The sequence below is a fragment of the Brassica rapa genome, chromosome A10, assembly GCF_000309985.2.
Source record: "Brassica rapa cultivar Chiifu-401-42 chromosome A10, CAAS_Brap_v3.01, whole genome shotgun sequence".
In the NCBI taxonomy this organism is placed as follows: Eukaryota; Viridiplantae; Streptophyta; class Magnoliopsida; order Brassicales; family Brassicaceae; genus Brassica; species Brassica rapa.
The window spans coordinates 3,630,338-3,649,615 of record NC_024804.2 but is presented as its reverse complement, the minus strand read 5'-3'; the positions used below and the strand labels follow the sequence as shown (position 1 = coordinate 3,649,615).

General features: G+C 41.5%; 2 protein-coding genes across 2 annotated transcripts; one reads left to right on the top strand and one right to left on the bottom strand.

Annotated features, from left to right (window-relative positions):
- Nucleotides 1-3,798: 3,798 nt before the first annotated feature.
- LOC103844400 lies at nt 3,799-6,399 on the bottom strand. The gene is made up of 4 exons (XM_033282335.1): nt 6,287-6,399; nt 5,031-6,204; nt 3,958-4,926; nt 3,799-3,879 (listed from the first exon to the last, which is right to left on the bottom strand). Exons 1-4 carry the CDS (start codon nt 6,397-6,399, stop codon nt 3,799-3,801), a joined length of 2,337 nt encoding a protein of 778 aa, XP_033138226.1.
- A 2,375-nt stretch (nt 6,400-8,774) lies between these two features.
- Nucleotides 8,775-9,633, top strand: LOC117129019 (polyadenylate-binding protein RBP47C-like). Its single transcript, XM_033282334.1, has 3 exons — nt 8,775-8,958; nt 9,021-9,145; nt 9,403-9,633. The coding sequence occupies exons 1-3, from the start codon at nt 8,775-8,777 to the stop codon at nt 9,631-9,633; spliced, it is 540 nt and encodes a 179-aa protein (XP_033138225.1).
- Nucleotides 9,634-19,278: the final 9,645 nt, after the last annotated feature.

Below are 19,278 nucleotides of genomic sequence, written 5' to 3'. Positions count from 1 at the left end.
TGCTTGTTCTCAAGGAAAATAAGAGTAGTCCTAAAGAAAGAGGTTTTGAAAACAGCACGGACTCACATAATTTAAAATCACTACTCTCACTCCTGCAAATAAGATAGGTGGATGTAAAGCATTACTAACCTTGGATGATGCAATGTATTACACTCTAGCTTAGTTACCATTACCATACATCACACAAATCCACTGATAGAGTCTCACATATCCCTCTACTGACCTCATTTCTGCATAAAGTAAAAGTTTAGGCTACATCTTGTGAGTATCGATCAGGGACAAATAGAATCAACTCAAGCAAGTATATGGACCTACACGTAACCCTTTATGGTTTTCCCTCTCTCTTCTATCTTCTCTTAATGTGACTTTTTTTTTATTATTATTAGACAGTATATATAGTATTACTGCGAAAAGTTGTAGGCGAATAGTTGGGTCATTGATAATGTATATACCCCTCATTTCCAATCAATGTGTGATCATTCTATTAGAGTAGAATAATAGGGTCGTGGGAAACATTCCTACCCTTCTAAACCGCAAGAAATCATTTCAATCTTTTGTAAATATGGATGCCAAAGAGAGGTGGAAAGAGAACCAGGGACACTAAGTCTAATACCTTCCAGACTTCCAGGAGGACTCCGATCCAATGTATACCAAGCCCCAAAACAAGTAAGTAAAGTAGATTAAGGTTGGAAGTCAGCTTTGGTTTCTTCAGACATTCTCAGTAAGTGTGGATTTGAGTAACACATGATACACTGTGGTGTTTCCATCTAATACATCATGCAGTCAATAAATCTAGATGGTGCTAGAGAGTGGTTAGAGTAGCAACTAAATTGTAATAAGATCATTATTCCCTTCTCGACTCAATAAAACATAAGTAAAAACACTTTTTTCTAGGACTCAAAATAAAATCAATATCAGTAAACCTCCCCCCATACTTAAACAACAATGTCCCCAATGGTTATACAAGGGTCTGTCCATAAGTCTACTTTGGTACCATTCACTATTAGCCACCCGGAGTTCTTTTTTATAAGGTATCTCCCGGTAAGAATACCTCTCCATCCATGTGATTCCGAGCTCTTATCATGACAGTTGAGAAAGTTTCCATCAGGGCTATACTTACCAAATAGAATACGACCTATCAGAATTTCCAGGTTATGAATCAGTCGCCATGCTAACTTACCTAAAAAGTACCATTAAAGCATTCAAAATACAGGAATCCAAGTCCTCTTTTACTCTTCGGCTATGTTAGCTTAGGCCATGCTATCCAACCCTTTTTTCGAGTGATCGTTCCACCAGAACCTCGTAATCACTGATTGAATATTCTTAATCAGGGACTTAGGGAGTTTGAAACATGTAATAACATGAGACGGGATGGCTGAGAGGACATTCTTCAGAATGACTACATTGCCCGTCGGAGACAGATATCGTGTTAACCAGCCACTGGATTTTTTGTTTAATCTGATCCACCATAGAAGCGAGTAGGTCTCCTTTTCTTATTCCAAAATGTTCCGGAATTCCTAAGTAGTTGTCCACTCCTCTCTCCTTTTCGATCTGGAAGACCTCTAGTACTTGCAGGCAAAAATGCTAGTTATTTAATCAAATTAAGAGGTACTATTTAAAAAGTGTTAGCGTGTATCCATAAATTATAAGAAACTTCATTAGAAAAGTGAATAGCATTTTAGTAAATATTAATTAATACAAAAAATATTCTAACAACTTCAATCTTTATAAATAACATATAACATATGTATATATTGATATATGTGGCTATAATCAAACTAGCAAATCAATATATATATATATATATATATATATATATATATATTTCATAGTATACATCAATTATTCTTTAATATCTTCATTATTTGGCAAAATTTTATATACAGCTAACTAACTCTTATTCAAATATATTATATTTCCAAAGAAACTAGTAGATTGCAATTGCGACTAAGACACATTTCAATTTTACTTGTTATACAACTTCGAAGTTTTGCAAAAAAACTGATTAAATATTATTATTAGAATTCACCTAAAATTTAGCGTTTAATTACAGAAAATTTCCTTATCAAGAACGAAAAAATATAACTAAAATAAGTTAACCTTTGGGTCAAAATAATATATAATTCAGAAAATTTGTTGACAAATTAAGAGAACGGTAAATTTAAGTTCTTAACAAAATATTGAATTACAAAAGTCAAAGAAAAAAAATTAAAAGGAAAGTATATTATGCTTAATAAACAGTCATAAATGCAATAAACAAACAAAGCCAACAACTTCCATAATCTAGAACTCTATCCAATGGTTAACAATTAAACTAGGTAACTATGCATTACATCTAGCACATACTTCAACCTATGCTTTTAATTAATAGAACTATAATTCTCTCTCAACTCTTCAAATTCCTTCACCTTGGTCTGAACTAAGATTAATCTAATCTATCACAGTCATAGGGAAAAAGGGTTTTTAATTCCTAAAGTATTTTAAATTAGCACTTTTAGTACCCAACTACAACTTATGCAGATTTATTCCCAAAGTTATTATTAATTATGCAAAATTAAACTTTAATACATTAGACGTTAACTCATCATTAGAGGCGTTAATTATAATTAAAAAAAGGAGGAAGGGAACGACTTTTGCTTTCAAAACTCAAGAACCCTAAAATTGATTTTCTCAGAGAAATTTCGAATCAGATTATATATGTATATTAGTTAGGCATCTTTTGTTTGATTTACCTTGTGCTTTTGAAAATGGTATCTACTGTTCAATTGTTCATAATGATTATTGAAATATTTAAGCTCATCTACCCATGAGCACATTATCTCCTCCTCAAACTCATGTTGATTGTCTCCTGCATATTCATTGTCATGTGTTCTTCCCTTTTAAATTCTTTATTTTTTCTTGGGTATTATTTTAACTCTGATTATTTATAGACGTCTTTTGGATACATAAATTCAGTTTTGGTAAAATCTAATCGAGATTTGACACACATATATCATCAGTACTTTAACATGAAAGTAGCAAGTGAATGTTGTTATTAATCATACATGAAGAGAAGAAAAATATCCAAGGAGCATAAAAATTGAAGTACATAGATTACTTTTATTACAAGACATCAAAGAAACTACAAATCATGGTCCCTTCTCGTAAAAGCTAACTCTCCAAGTCTCTTGACTGAGCATGAGGGTCTTCTTTCATTTCTATCCACTTCTCTTTTCAGATAGCTGCACCTGAAATACCAGCGAGACATTAATGCGTCCTTCACATCTCTACACAGATAGACGATATTGCAAGGGGAGTCGTTGATTGTTTCTTGCAGCAAAAGCAACAGCATGTGAATGGAGAACATCCTCCTCGGTGATGATGACAAGTTGGTATTCTTCATGTCTGGTGTTTGGCTATACTAGAGCATGTGTATTATTGGATAGCAAAGGATAATCATCAATGTAATAAGAACAAGGGTGTTTGGATCTCTCGAAGAGGGAAACTGTGAGAACCTTGAGCCAAGTTGCGCCTGATTTGGAGAATGAAGTAAAGGTAATACCATTAAAATTATTATATTTAGAGTTAATTGACTTAATTGGTTTTTGAGTTAAAGAAAAATTCAAAACGAAAACTATCCAAAGAAAAATTAATCCACTAAAGAAACAATAATGTGGTTTCGAAAGTCATGTAGAAACCAGAAACAATGCAAACCCAAACATAAATACTGTAAACCAAAAATCTAAAAACAGAGTAAATCGTTTTCTTCATAAAACTGAGTTAACAAAATAATCTCAAGTGAAATGTGAAGAACACAAACTAGGAAGAGAAGCCAAATCCTCCTTGTGATGCTTGAGAAGGTTGAGAAGTTTGAGAAGCTCCAAATGACGAAGACTCTCCCTACAACAAACAATCAAAGTTTTACACGACAAAAAATTGACAACACAATAAGAAAAGAAGTTAAACGAGACAAACAACCTGTGCTTTCCTTGGACGACCTCTTGGACGCTTAGGTGGAGGAGCTGCAGTGGGATTAGGACACCTAGTCTTGTTGTGACCTTCTTTGCGACAGTTTGAGCATGTTCCCACACGACCATGCCGTGTAAGCTTATGTGGATTAGTGGCTGACTCATGAGGACCTTTCCTCCTAGCATGTGTATTAGGCCTTCCTCGATTGAATCTTGAAGGAGGAGGTAGCATGGGTAACCGACCAAAGCGTGGCCACAGTTTCATACCTTGAACCGGCTTCATACCAGTAGAATATAGTTGCCGCCATGTAGAGGTGAGGTAGTAACCTGATACATAATTATTGAGATTCAGCTTTGTTGTTGTGATGACACACATAGCATGCATACAAGGTAGTCCATTCAACTGCCAATAGCCACAACCGCATGTTTTCTCCTCCATATTTACGGTGTAAGCATCACTGTGATACTCTATTTCATGTGAATGTCCTGTGGTCATATACCTGATGCAATCCTTAGCTTTCTGCCTATTAAGTTCAATCTCCTTGTCTGCTCTTGGTGTGAACCTCTTATTCCACCTATTAGTTAATAAAGTCCGCTTTGCATTCCTGACCATATTCTTTCTCCTAACCTCTGTCAGCATATCAAGAAGCGGCTTCCTCCTTGACTCTCTAACACTCCTATTGAAGGACTCAGACAAGTTGTTTAGATTGTCACTGCAAAACGATCCAAGCTTAAAGAACGCCCGAGACCATGTTGTTGGAGCAGTACTTTGCAGAGACTCATAAGCTCCAACATTATACTTCTTCAGTGCATCTAAGTTATCCCTAAAAGCTGCTGGTGTGTAGCTCCTTGCTATTTTCCAGAAAAGACGCTCAAGCTCTATGTCTTTGTTTGCCTTCTTCCAATTCTCAAGAACGTGTCGAGCACACATCCTATGCTCAGCTGTAGGAAGCTCTTCATGAACCGCATTTAGTATACCCTGTCAAGCAAATAACATATACATAAGTATAAATCATTCCAACAATATTTAAAAAAAAATATACATATATATATATATATACACATATATATAACAAGACTTACCCTCTGTTTGTCTGAGATTATTGGACAGTTTGATCCATTTTCAAGCTCCAAATCATTTTTCAAGAGTTGCACAAACCATAGCCAATTAGGATTGTCCTCCACCTCAACCACAGCCCAGGCAATAGGAAATATTCTATTATCCCCATCTCTGCCAACTGCAGCTAGCATTTGCCCTTTTAAATCCAATTTCATAAAAGCAGCATCTAATCCAATGATCGGCCTACATGACTGCCTCCAAGAAGTTTTCAAGGCTTCAAAGCAAACATAAAGACGGTAAAATCTTTGCATGCTTCCTGGCACTGGTCCTGGGATTGTCTCAACCTCCATTGTTGATCCCACATTTGATTTAAGAACCTCTTCTTGGTAATCCCAAAGCCGAGCAAAGTGAGCTTCATGTCCAGCCTTTCTTCTCGCTGAAAGCACTGATTTAGCTCTTCGACATTGTTCGGGTGAGACAATCATATTGTACTCCCTCTTTATCTCATCCACCATCTCCTGTGACTTAATTTTAGGATTAATTCTAAGCCTCTCCTCAAAAAGCTGCCCAATTGTTCCACTCTTCAAAAGCTTTGTGTAACCGGATCTGACACAAATATGACTGTCATTGTACACTTTCACCATTAACTTGTTTCTGCCTCTCTCAAAGGAACAATAGACCCTCCAAGGACACTTTTCTTCTACATGTTGTGTACAGTGGGCACCAAGCCGATCAGATGAAGACTTGTAGAACTTAATATCATATTGTGTGTTCAAAGAGTACTTGAGAACAACATACTTGAACTCCTCAGCAGTGTTAAAAGTCTTTCCTAGCGCAAGAATGTCATCAGGCCCGTAGTTGAATTGCCTACCATCTTCTTCCACATCACGATCATCACTGAATAAAAGATCTGGAATGTGATCATCGTCCCAAATATCATCGCCACTGTCATCGTTAGCATCATACAAATCATCTCCATCTTCTTGTGCAGCAGCTTCAAAGTGAGAAGACAAGTCAGTCTCTCCAACCTCTACTTCGAATAACTCATTCTCCTTATATCCAGTCCTGTCTTCAACTATAACCTCACAATCATCTCCCTCAACAGATGAAGAATCCGACTCTGCAATCACCTCTTCGTTATGAATCTCTTCTTCTTCTTCAACAATATTAGTTACTCTTTCTTCAACAACAACAGGCCTATAACAAAAATTAACGTACTTAAATCCAAAAGAAAAATTTACGGAACTCAGACATGATACAACAGAGATTAAGTGGTTACCTTTCAATCTCTGTCGAATTAGGAATTGTCGGCTCGGCATAAAGAGGTGGTGCCCTCTGAACCGGAAGTTTATTCCGTTTTCCACTAGGGTTTCCGAAGAACGTTTTCACCATACTGATTCGAAATTGCTCTGAGAAAATTAATTTTAGGGTTCTTGAGTTTTGAAAGCAAAAGCCGTGTTCCTTTTCTTTTTTTTTTTTAATTATAATTAACACCTCTAACGATGAGTTAACGTCTGATGTATTAAAGTATAATTTTGCATATATTAATAATGACTTTGGGAATAAATCTGCATAAGTTGTAGTTGGGTATTAAAAGTGCTAATTTAAATTACTTGAGTAATTAAAAACGCTTTTTCCCCACAGTCATAAGCCTATTTGATTACGAGGAAGAGGAGAATCAAAGCAAAACGTTTGCATCACCACTGCCACATCAACAACCACAAGGGATGATGACGCTATACACACCTACATTTTTAGTGTCGCATCATATGATGTATGCGTCACCGCCACCGCCACCGTGACTGCCTTACTCGCCTAATCATCAATATTTGAGTCATAACCAGAATCATGAATCTTGTGGTGACGAATATCAGAACACATCTAACAGTGAGAAAAAAAAACATTTGGATTGGTGATTTGCATCATTCGATGGATGAGAATTATCTTAAATGTTCTTTTGCTTCCGTTAGCGGTATGCTCTCTCTCTCTCTCTCCCTATTTGTATTCGCTATATAACATAATAATTTTTATTTAATTTTGATAAGTGTTGTCGTCGTGGTTAAGTGTTGACTGTATAGATTTGATCTTTAAAATTTGTTTTTGTTTTTATATAACATAACACAAATTCTTTTATTCATTTTTATGGAACATGAGGTTATTAATAAAAATATTTTATTTAAAAATAATATAATTGTGTCATTAAATTGTCAACTTCAATCATAGAAAATTAGCTTTTAAAGTAATCTAATTGTGGCATAACTCTGATGATTTATGCAATGTATATTTCTATACTAATATTTTCTAGCTTGACCTTTAATGACATCTATACTATTAAAGCAGAATCTTATTGTCCTTTTTACCTTAGCTGCCATTTTCTTTACTAACAATGCATGTTTCATTAAGGGCAATCAAGTAATATTAATAACACATCTATATTGGGTCATTTTTTCGGATCCAGCCAATATCAGATCTCTCTTGGACCATTTGGGCCGATTAAGAAATCAGATCCAATTCTCACATTTTTTTTCCTTTGGGCCATTGAGTCCAAGTTCAATTTTTTTTTCAACTATTCTTAATTATTATTTTTTCTTTTCTTAATATAATTTATTTTTTCATTGAAAAGTATAAATCTTTATTAAAGTATATAATTTTTTTATTAAAATATTAACCACATAATAAAATTAATTTATCAGAGTTATACCAACTTAATTCATTACAGAAATAAAATTTAATTTTTTAAACATAAATAGTCATTTAAAATGAAATACGATAAATAAAAATAAAAAGTTTAAGTCTTTTATAAAATAAAACACAAATATATGAAAATATGACATTTACTAAATATTTGTCAATTGAAAAAATAAAATAATAAATCCGCGTTTTGAAAGTGCGGGTCAAAATCTAGTTCAATGTTTAAATCTTCTTACAAATATTTTCTTACGTTTGTCCTATTTTAAATTTATAGGGTTTTCTTTTGTATGTTTATGCGGTGGTGCATGAGTTTGTTCATAGAAATGTTATGTTTCTAAGTAATTTATTTCCATACGATTTGTCAACTCTCTTCCTAGAAATAGCTTTTGAAATTATCTACTTTTACTCTCACATCATCTTTCTTTCTTGTTCATTGGTTCTGAATGTGTGCGACTCATGTGATATATGTATCTCTTGGGTACTATTTTTCTGTTTCAGTTTTTCATATCTTGTAATGTTTTAACCTTCCTAAGAGATATTTTACTTTAATCTTGTTTATTCGGTTATGGGATTTCTGGTTATGGATTCTGAGGTTGTCGATAGTAATGGTAGCTTTTAATGTAATTTATTTGCCTACTGAATTTTCCAACTAGATACATAGGAATTTATCATCGGAATTTAGCTGTACAATTAATCTTATTGTGAAATTTTCCCATTTATCAGTATATCTTCTTTACATTTGATTCCATATAAGTATATTTGTGTTTATGTCTTGATTATTAGTATTTTAGACATGTAATCATAGTTAATTTACTGCTTCAGTTTTCAGTTTCTTTTAATATTTGGACCACCTTAAAATGTTTTCTCTCCTTTTACCTTCTTAACACAATTATTGGATTTTTTTTGGTTTTTTGATGGCTATAAACACAAGATCGTTAGTAAATGGTATATTTTAATATAAACTCTATTTCTCTCTAAAATATATCAATTGCTATCTTAGAAGCTTAGATTTTAAAGTACATTTTATATTTTCATATTATCTATGTTTCTTGTTAATGTGGTTCTAACTTCTAAATATGTGTAACCACGTTTTGATTCAGATGGTTTCGATCAAGGAAATCCGCAATAAGCACACTGGTTTATCTGAAGGCTATGGCTTTGTGGAGTTTCTTTCGCACGATGTGGCTGATAACGTTTTGAAGAAGTTTAATGGAACATATATGCCGAATACAGATATGCCTTTCCGTTTAAATTGGGCCAGTTCTAGCACCGGCGAGGAGAATGAACTTGAGCTCTCTATTTTTGTTGGGAATTTGGTGCAGATGCCTTTGATTCTCTATTCTACAACACCTTCTCAGAGATCTATCTTTCGGTTAAAGCTGCAACAGCTGTCATAGATGCATATACTGATAGATCAAAGGGTTTTGGTTTTGTGAGGTTTGGAGATGTAAACGAGAGGACCAAAGCAATGACAGAAATGCATGGCCTAAAATGTTCTAACAGAGCTATGCGAACAGGTCCTTTTTTCTGCAAGGATCGGGTTTCCTTTTCGCCGCTTATCCTTTATGTCAGGGTTTCTTCAGGATATTTGGAAACATCCTTACTTCCTTTTCTAATCCCGCGAAAAAGGAATGATCCGGATGTATATAAGGACTCGCGATATTTCCTATCTGGCCTCAACCCAACTCTAGCGCTGATTCCTAGTTGAGAAAGATGAATCCCGAGCTGCTCTCGATTCCGTCCTCATTTGTGGGTGGTCGTCCAAGGCCGCGTCGTCCTTTTACCGATCCTTTCTCATTCCCCGTTCCTTCTTGGGGAGACGTTCCAGAGGCTGTTAGTGAAGCGGTTCCGATGGCGCCCCTGAGAAGGCTCCGTTCTTGTTTTTCGACGACGGTCCCCGTTCTGAGATCCGAGAGGGGGACCAGGCTAACATGAGGAGGAAGTACGTGATTCATCCTTCAGTGGGGATGAGGAATCCGACTGAGTTCGAACGCATTCCGGATGGGGGAGCCGGTGAGGTAGCTGTCTATGTGGCATATCTAGAAGCAGGCTTCCTTGGCGTTATCCTTTCTCTCATAGGCGAAGTATCATCTTTCTTCGGTTTATGTCCTTCTCAACTTACTCCTTTGACATGGAGGACTTTAATGGCCATCCAAGTACTCGGAGAATTCCATGGATTTTCTGTCGGGGTGCATAATATTTTATACTCTTACTACTTTGCTCCTTTGACGAACAAAGCAGGGTTCTACCACCTTCGATCCCGTGATAGCACCCCTCTGATCGAGGAACCTTCGAGGGTGTCAGGGGTAACTATCCCTTTGGGGATAATTGGAACAGCCGGTACGTGTTCGTGAAGATCCAGGAGCCGATTGGTTATCCTACGTCTTGGCATACCTTTGGTAAGTTCTTCTTTTGAATTTTGAGCTTTATCATTCCTTTGGGAGCCTGATTTGATGTTTAGCTTTTGCTTTGTCAGATGTGTCCCGCCCGGTTTCCTTTGCTGGAGAAGCAGTAGCGAAGCTTATAATTGGAGTTCCTCGACGATTCCGATGGGTAACCTTCCTAGTGAGCAGGAAAGCCTTGCGTCATAGTCGTGTTTGGGGTAAGCCTTCCCTTTTTCCTATTCGATGAGGCATTGTCTTGTTTCTTACATAGCGTTTTCAGGGAACGTGGTGAGGCTCCCGGTATCGATTTTTTATGACGAGTATCAGAAGGCTAAAACGCGGAAGCGGCATCCTTCTTACACTCCTCTGCCAAGACTGGCGAGGGCTGCTCTATCAGCCAATGGTCCATCTTCCACCTCATCAACAAGTGTTGAGGTCTTGCCTGACCGTGACCCTTTGGTGGATGCTCACCGGAGATTGATCGGCGAGGTATGCAGGACATGGTGGCTCGACGGGATCTACTAGTTCAGCAAGTGAGAACCTTGGCCAGATGGGAGCTCATGAAGGAATGGCTGAAGAAGCGCGTGGAACATTGGAATCCGGAAGAAGAGTATCTGCGTCATATGTTCTTGTTCGGAAGGCTCAACCATCAATCAGGGAGCTTCTCCCAGGCTGCAACCCCGAGATCCGTTGTAGGGATGCGATTCTCGGAGGGGCCTTCTTTCTGAATGATTCTTACTTCTTTAACTTTTGAGACTATGGCTTTTGTCGCTTTCTTTTGAATAAAGTCTCTTTACAGCCCCCCTTGATTTTATGAATAATGATGCTTCATAGTTTTCCCTTTTATTTACTCTTTGCTGTTGCTTCACACGCTCATGCTTTGCATGTTTTTTCTTTAAGATGATATCTATCCGCCTGTTTCTCGATCGAGGTGGGACTTTGTAGTCTATGATCCCTCTCTTTTCGTAGGTTGAATGATGGGATCCAGGGAGATAGGCTATAAACCAGGAGGTTTAGAGCTACAATATGGACTATTGGAGTCTGGAGATTGATCTTCCGGAGGTTGCATGAGAAACCGGGGGTCGTCTGGGGATCCGAAGGTCGCGGAGGACACTGGAGGTTCTCCTGAAATCATTTTGGAGACCCGGAGGTCTTTTCTCTAGATCCTGGGACCGAGACTTGAGCCCGGAGGCGTGTAGGAATCCATAGATTCTATGATATATCCGGAGATCATGGTTGAAACCCGGAGGTTTTCGAGATCATGACTGGACCCTGAGGTCGCATAAGAGTCCAGGGTTTTCTTATGTGGGAACCGAAATTCGCACTGACGATTTCCGTTTAAATAAGAAAACTAGGAAAAACCTAATTTCCCAGAGGACCCCGATATCTGCTAATTACCACACGTCAAGCAATCAGAACACGAGAAAAACAACGATAAAGAATAAGAAATCGAAAAAGAGAGCAAAGGAGATCTTATTCCAAATTTGCGTATGAGCGTTTACAACAAGGTATAAGCCTGGGCTCGAGAGCTGTCGGCGAGATTCCTAGTTCTAGTAACCTTAAGACGGCTAAACCATATTGAGTCGCAGCTCGAAATAACAAAAACAGAAAATTGCCTAAATTGCTCTAAGTGCTAAGTTTGCTCTGAAAAAGTTCCCTTCCATGCTCCTCGCCTAAGACTCTTTATATACTAGCTCCAAGGTCGGTTTACGCTTTTACTCTTCTGCCCTTAAGCCATCATAGCATAAAAATGGAGATATTCCATTTTTCCCGATCTTCACAATTATCTTCAAAACTTCCGTATTTATCCGCGGAAACTTGACATTTATCCTTCCTTGTGGGCTAAGCGTAAACCGTGCTGCGGTTTACGGGCTTTTGGTTAAGAAATCGCAGGATGGGCCTCGAGTCGTGTTTTAGGTCCCTTTGGGCCGTCTTCCGACTCGACACGTTTACTACGATATCCTTTTGATAAAGAACAAACCTTCCGCAGTTTCTAATCCGCGAAGTTTGATCGATGAGTTAGAATAGCGGAAAACATGGACTGAGCTTGCTACGGTCTTCGGGAGATAGCGTTCGAAGATTTGACGAGAATGCATAGATTGATGTCTGTCGATGTTCGGAAGAGTTCAATCGCTACACAGCGACCGAACTTCGGCTCGAGCCCGGTCGCTACGTAGCGACCGAGCGGGACAAGCGCTCGGTCGCTACGTAGCGACCGAGCGATCGGTCGCTACGTAGCGACCGAGCGGGACGATCGCTCGGTCGCTACATAGAGACCGAGCGGGACGATCGCTCGGTCGCTACGTAGCGACCGAGCTTTGGGTCGAGCTCGGTCGCTACGTAGCGACCGAGCGGGACGAGCGCTCAGCGACCGAGCTTGGGCTCGAGCTCGGTCGCTACGTAGCGACCGAGCGAGACGAACGCTCGGTCGCTACGTAGCGACCGAGCGAGACGAACGCTCGGTCGCTACGTAGCGACCGAGCTTGGCTCGGGTTTGGTTGCTGCATAGTGACCGGACGGCGTGTATGCGTGGTGACCGAGCTTGCTTTGTTCGGTTTGAATCTCAAAAGATACTTCTTCGTAAAAACTTCGTATTGGTTATTTTTTTACAAAAATTACATCTTTCCTTTTACTATCTCTTTCGGAAATACGACCTCCGAGGATTTTTGGGTGGTAATTCCGTCGTAACCGTTTTTGACCCCAACAGTTAGGCCCCCAGCCCGTTAGGATCATGCACCGTAGGATCCTAGCGTGCGGTTAGGCATGTTTGGTAAGTTAGGCGTGATGGATGGAATTAATATCCGAAAGTCCGAGCTTGAATAGTAAATCCTCATGCCTATAAGAAGGGATGTAACTTGTTTCACAATTTTTTCACTTTCTTGTCTTTCTCTAAGATCTTTCTTAAGAAAAACTTTCATTCTTTTCTCTCCACCCTTTTCCTCTATTTTCTCAAGAGAAGTGTAAAGATGTCGAGCAAGAAAAAGGTTGCAAAAAAAGGGTCTTCGTCCGCGAGTGCTTATGAAGAGCTCATTGTTCCGAAGATGGAGTTCGTGCCTCACTCGGTACATCCCGCCGAGAACGAGGCATGGTGGGTTGCTCATTACGGTTCGATGACTCCTCCCAAAGAGAAGTCGTTCCCGGTCTTGACCCATCAGGAATGGTCCCTTCTTTTGGACTTCCTTTACGCCGAAGAGGGTTCGGAGGGCACTGAGGTTCGTGCACCCTGGTCCTACCTCGGTTGCGGACACGGTAAGTGACTCTGAACCTGATGACCAGAGTCCCGCTGCAGCCCCACCAGCCGTGCCGGAGTCGAGCTCTTGGAAGGGAAAAGATATCGACCTTGGCGATATAGAATTTTCGATGGATGACTCTATGCTTCCAGGATGGGATCCGAACCTAGCTTATGGCGATGGGAGTGGCTCGAGCGAGGCCCCCATCCCGGACTTTGATGACTTCTTTGCCGGTCTACCACCGGGTTTTGATGCTCCTCCACCTGCGAAAGAGTCGGCGAGGCCGAAAATCGTCGCGGAAGGGTCCCGAATCATCAACGGGGTATGATTTTTTCGAAAATATTCATGATTGCCTAGGTTTTTCCTTTTCCGCTTACAATGCGTTAATTGATTTCGCAGGGCCTTAACTTGCTCGGCGGCCATTGAAGCAAGTCATAGGGAGGCTATGATCTATCGTTTCAAAGCGGAGAAAGCGGAACGAGATCTCGCTCGCGTGCAAGGCGAGATCTTGGAGCGAGAAGCGCAACTTACTCGTGATCATGCGCGGGCTGTTCGTAAGGCGGAGAGGAAAGGCAAAAGAGAAATCGTCAAGGTGATGAAGACTCGTGCTTCTCAATTCCAGGTTGAGTATGGGAACCTCAAGAACGCCTTTACCTCGGTGGGTGATTTCCGTGAGTGCCGCGGTTCGGTCGGAAGTCTTTGGAGGACGCAAGCCGACGACTACGCGTTTGAGGACGAAATGAGCTTGATGAAGAGTGGGATGAATGAACATGCCCACGCTGAGGCGCTTATCCCTCCGATCGACGAGCGGATCCAAGGGTTCTGGGATTCCATCCCGGTTTCCCCTGATACCGAGGAGGTTTCGACCGGGTTACCCGATGGTGGCGAGGAAGTGGATCGTCCCGCGGATGCGTTCGGCGCTTCGTTGTCCGGGGACTTTGACTTTGGATTATGAGCGGTGGAGTAGTTATCGGAAGAAAGATGTTCGTCTTTCTGTTTTATGTTTATGGCCGAGTGTGGCCGAGAGATTTGTATGGGCCTGTTTTGGCCGTTTTTATTGCTTATCGGGACTGGCCATTGGTGGCTTCGAATCCCCTTGCCGCTCTACGCGGTTTATTTATATGATGAATGTTTCGTTTTTCAAGTTTTTGCCGAGTAGGTTCGAAGTAAATATGAGTTGTCGTCTCATATTCAATTCCGATGAGACGTCCAATCTGTTGGTTCGTTCGTGATTTTCGTAAGAGTTACCCATCTTTACGATTTTCGAGAACATTGACATACGAACGGAGAGACATGATTTAGGATCTCGTATCTTTTAGATATCATGCCTTGAGATGTTTGAGACCAGAGCGTTGGGTTTAGGGCAAGACCTAGGTTTACTTTCGGTTAAGGTTTGTGCGGTGACTAGCCGGCTATCGTTTTTCCTGTTGCGATTTCTTCCTGACTCGTTCCGATTTAAAGTCCGCGATAGGTTCTCGGCTTATATGACTTGTATGGTACGAATCGAGCATCTTCTCAGAGTTGTAGCGCGCTTTTGTCCTTGTGCTGGACGTTTTGAAGATCAAAAGAGTGATCGAATTGCGTTTGTTTAAGACGGCTAGCGTGTTTGTCGGGGCCAATCGACGAACGGGGTGTAAGATGTTTGGTAGTCGCGTTCGAACAATTTGTTAGTATTATCCTCGAATTTTAACTTTTTGCGACGTCTCGCAGTTATTTCGAGGATTGTACATGTATTTTTGAATGTTTGAAAGATGATGATTTTTACGATTTTTAGGCCGGATGAGGCCGCAGACAAGAGTCTTAACGTTTTCAGGTGTGTCCTGAAAGTTTCTTTTGTGTTTTACTGAAGCATAAACGTTTTTGATAAAAAGGACAACGTATATTGTAGTAAAAGTTTTTGAAGTTTCTAAAAACTCGATTACAATAATGAAGATTTTTCTAAGTGGGAGTATACGAGTATACGCACCTATTCCCCCCCCCCTTTTAGAGAGGGGGATAGATGAATTCGTCTTTCGACGAACTGCCTACGTACCCCTTTCGAGGATCAAGCCATCTCGTAGTTCTGTTTCATGCCGCGAGTGTTCTTACTCGACAGTAGAAGTCGCGATGTCCGCCTTGACTGTGTCGATCGTGGCTGGGTCAACGCTATTTTCCGGATGTCCCAGTTGAGTTGTAGCGTGGGCTTCGGACTTGTGTCGAGCTTCGACGTCCGATGCGTTTGCGTCGGGAGACGATTTTAATTCGTCTTTTCCCGGGGCGCTTTTGGTCGAAGATCGATCTATCTTTGTGCGCTTGCCGTTTACAGATGCAGAAGTCGTGATCTGCCTTAATTTGTGTTCTGCGAGGAAGCATAGCCGCGACTGTTTTTGGCATCCCCAGATGGCCGCAACTCCGCTTGGTGTTGGGAATTTGAGACCCAGGTGGTAAGTTGACGGAACTGCCTTCATGGCGTTGAGCCATGGGGTTCCCATGATCACGTTGTAGATAGCGGGATGATCGACTACCGCGAACTCGACGATTTTCGTGATCTCCTTGGCCATGACTGGCAATTGGATCGATCCAAGAGTCATCGATACTTCGCCTAAAAAACCCGTGAGTGGTTTTAGCGTCGGAATCACTTCTCCGAGTTCGATGTTCATCCGCTTGAGAGTATCACGGAAAGATTACGTTGACCGTGCTACCCGTGTCAATGAGTACCCTTCCGACTTCTAAATCTCGTATGATGAGATCTATGACAAGCGGATCGCAGTGAGGTTGGTCGATTCCGCCGGCTTCTTTCTTTGTGAAAGTGATCGAGCAATTTTGGCCATCTCGAGGAGGAGACCATGTAGGCCAATTTGCATTTGACTCTGCCTTCCGTTGGTAAGCCTTGATGGCTGAAACGGTATCGCTGCAGTATTGTGATCCTCCGATGATCATATTGACTCTGCGACGATTGTTATTGTTCCCCTTATCGTTCGGCCTCCTACCGCGTTTATCCCCAGGTTGGTTATGTTGAGGGGATTTTTCGGCGGGCGGATTTCTGTCCGTCTTTGGAGGGCGATCAGAATCGAGGATGAGATCCCTGACGCTAGTTACTTCCGAGAGCTCTCCAGCGTGTAGCTTCGCGGCCAGTCTTGCTCCCAAGACTTTGCAGTTGGTCGTGGAGTGTCCTCGGCATTGGTGGAACTCGCAGAAGGTGTTTTCGTCATACCCTTGATTGCGAGTCCATGTGTTACCCGTGGTCCGGCCTTGATCCGAATTGATCGCATAGTTATGCGCCCCTTGGAGATCTTCCCCCTCGTGATGGACGTACTTGTCGTTACGAGAGTTCTTCTTTTTCCCTTTCGGATCCACGTCTTTCGAGGATGGTCTTGCCGCCTTATGTTTTTGCGATAAGACTTTAGTTTCTTCCTCGACTATGATGTAGTCCGTTGCTTTGTGGAGGGCGTCCTGGATCGTTCGCGGTTTGTCGAGAGTTATCCACTTTCTGAATTTCGACTTGTACCAGAGCGTCTTTCTCAGCGCGTCGATGGCCACTTTGTCGCTTATCCCGCTGACCCTGGACATTATCAGCTTGAAACGACTGATAAACTCACGGAGGGGTTCGTCTTCCCTCTGGGAGAGACTCCAGAGATCAACATCGGAAGTTTCTCTGTCTATGAATACATAGTACTGTTTGAGGAATTCCGATGCGAGCTGTCGAAAACTCCCGATGGTGTTGCGACGAAGGCGTGCGAACCATTCGAGCGCTGCTCCTTTAAGATTTTCGACAAACAGGCGGCAATAGCTGGCATCCTTATCGCCGTCCTTCAGTCTTGCTCTTCCCATCGCGAGCCTGAAGGTGCGCTTTTGGATCAGCCGTACCATCGTACTTCGGTACTTTGATTTTTCCCGGATCGGACACCCTCATGTCCGAAATTCGACTGGTAAAGGGGGTCTTTCGAGCTCCTTCCAACAGTCGATCGATCTCGGGGGAAGCACTAGTAGCATGATGGATTTGAGACTTTACGGCTCTCACTCCTGCCGCAGTCTTTTTAAACTCCTCGAGCGTCGTGGCGTTGGCTTGCGCGTTGGCCGCGGATACGTCCGCTATTGGAGTGTGGAGATCGGTGCCGCTGCCTCTGTTAAGAGGAGATTGCACGTTATCCGCGTCATTAGTTGACATGTCTGATTGAGAGTTGTGTGGCTTTTGCGGGTTAGATTGATCCGTACTCCCCCTCCTTCTAGCGCCAAACTATGGGAACCGAAATTCGCACTGTCGATTTCCGTTTAAATAAGGAAACTAGGAAAAACCTAATTTCCCAGAAGACCCGGATATCTGCTAATTACCACACGTCAAGCAATCAGAACACGAGAACAACCACGATAAAGAATAAGAAATCGAAAAAGAGAGCAAAGGAGATCTTATTCCGAATTTGCGTATGAGCGTTTACAACAAGGTATAAGCCTGGGCTCGAGAGCTGTCGGCGAGATTCCTAGTTCTAGTAACCTTAAGACGGCTAAACCTAATTGAGTCGCAGCTCGAAATAACAAAAACGGAAAATTGCCTAAATTGCTCTAAGTGCTAAGTTTTCTCTGAAAAAGTTCCCTTCCATGCTCCTCGCCTAGGACTCTTTATATACTAGCTCCAAGGTCAGTTTACGCTTTTACTCTTCTGCCCTTAAGCCATCATAGCATAAAAATGGAGATATTCCATTTTTCCCGATCTTCACAATTATCTTCAAAACTTCCGTATTTATCCGCGGAAACTTGACAATTATCCTTCCTTGGGCTAAGCGTAAACCGTGCTGCGGTTTACGGGCTTTTGGTTAAGAAATCGCAGGATGGGCCTCGAGTCGTGTTTTAGGTCCCTTTGTGCCGTCTTCTGACTCGACACGTTTACTACGATATCTTTTTGATAAAGAGCGAACCTTCTGCGGTTTCTAATCCGCGAAGTTTGATCGATGAGTTAGAATAGCGGAAAACATGGACTGAGCTTGCTACGGTCTTCGGGAGATAGCGTTCGAAGATTTGACGAGAATGCATGGATTGATGTCTGTCGATGTTCGGAAGAGTTCAATCGCTACACAGCGACCAAACTTCGGCTCGAGCCCGGTCGCTACGTAGCGACCGAGCAGGACGAGCACTCGGTCGCTACGTAGCGACCGAGCTTTGGCTTGAGCGACCGAGCGGGACGATCGCTCGGTCGCTACGTAGCGACCGAGCTAGGTCGCTACGTAGCGATCGAGCGGGACGATCGCTCGGTCACTACGTAGCGACCGAGCTTTGGCTCGAGCTCGGTCGCTATGTAGCGACCGAGCTTGGCTTGGGTTTGGTTGCTGCATAGCGACCGGACGGCGTGTATGCGTGGTGACCGAGCTTGGTTTGTTCGGTTTGAATCTCAAAGGATACTTCTTCATAAAAACTTCGTATTGGTTATTTTTTTACGAAAATTACATCTTTCCTTTTACTATCACTTTCGGAAATACGACCTCCGAGGATTTTCGGGTGGTAATTCCGTCGTAACCGTTTTTGACCCCAACATCTTATAGATCTAGAGATCGTATCGGGACCCTGGTGTATTTGGACCCAGAGGTTGCATGGGAACCTGGAGGTTCTTTAGGGATGTAATGGCCCTGATGCCCCCTAGGCTGCACAAGGGTTCTATCCCTCTTTTTTTATTTATTTTACAATATATTAGGCCTCTGAGGTCGTGTTGGAACCCGGAGGTAGGGCTGGGCAAATAAACCAAACCCGAAAACCCGAACCGAATCCGATCCGATAAAAATGAATCCGAACCGATCCGAATCCGACGTAAATACCGAATGGGTCTTGTTTTGTGGTATTTCGGGTTATGGGTATTATCCAAACCGAACCCGAATCTAAATGGATATCCGATAGAACCCGAAACATTCAAAACTTCGAAAAGATTTTGTACCAAACATGATTTCACTTCCTAATATGTATCCAAAATACACTAAGAAATATTGAGCATCTAAAATACT

Coding starts and splice junctions, on each gene's coding strand:
- LOC117129019 (XM_033282334.1), top strand. CDS start 8,775: ATGTGTAACCACGTTTTGATTCAGATGGTTTCGATCAAGGAAATCCGC. Junction 8,959..9,020: donor TTTCCGTTTAAATTGGGCCA/GTTCTAGCACCG, acceptor AATTTGGTGCAG/ATGCCTTTGATTCTCTATTC. Junction 9,146..9,402: donor GTTTTGTGAGGTTTGGAGAT/GTAAACGAGAGG, acceptor GCTGATTCCTAG/TTGAGAAAGATGAATCCCGA.
- LOC103844400 (XM_033282335.1), bottom strand. CDS start 6,399: ATGGTGAAAACGTTCTTCGGAAACCCTAGTGGAAAACGGAATAAACTT. Junction 6,205..6,286: donor AATTCGACAGAGATTGAAAG/GTAACCACTTAA, acceptor TTTTTGTTATAG/GCCTGTTGTTGTTGAAGAAA. Junction 3,880..3,957: donor GTCGTCCAAGGAAAGCACAG/GTTGTTTGTCTC, acceptor TGTTTGTTGTAG/GGAGAGTCTTCGTCATTTGG.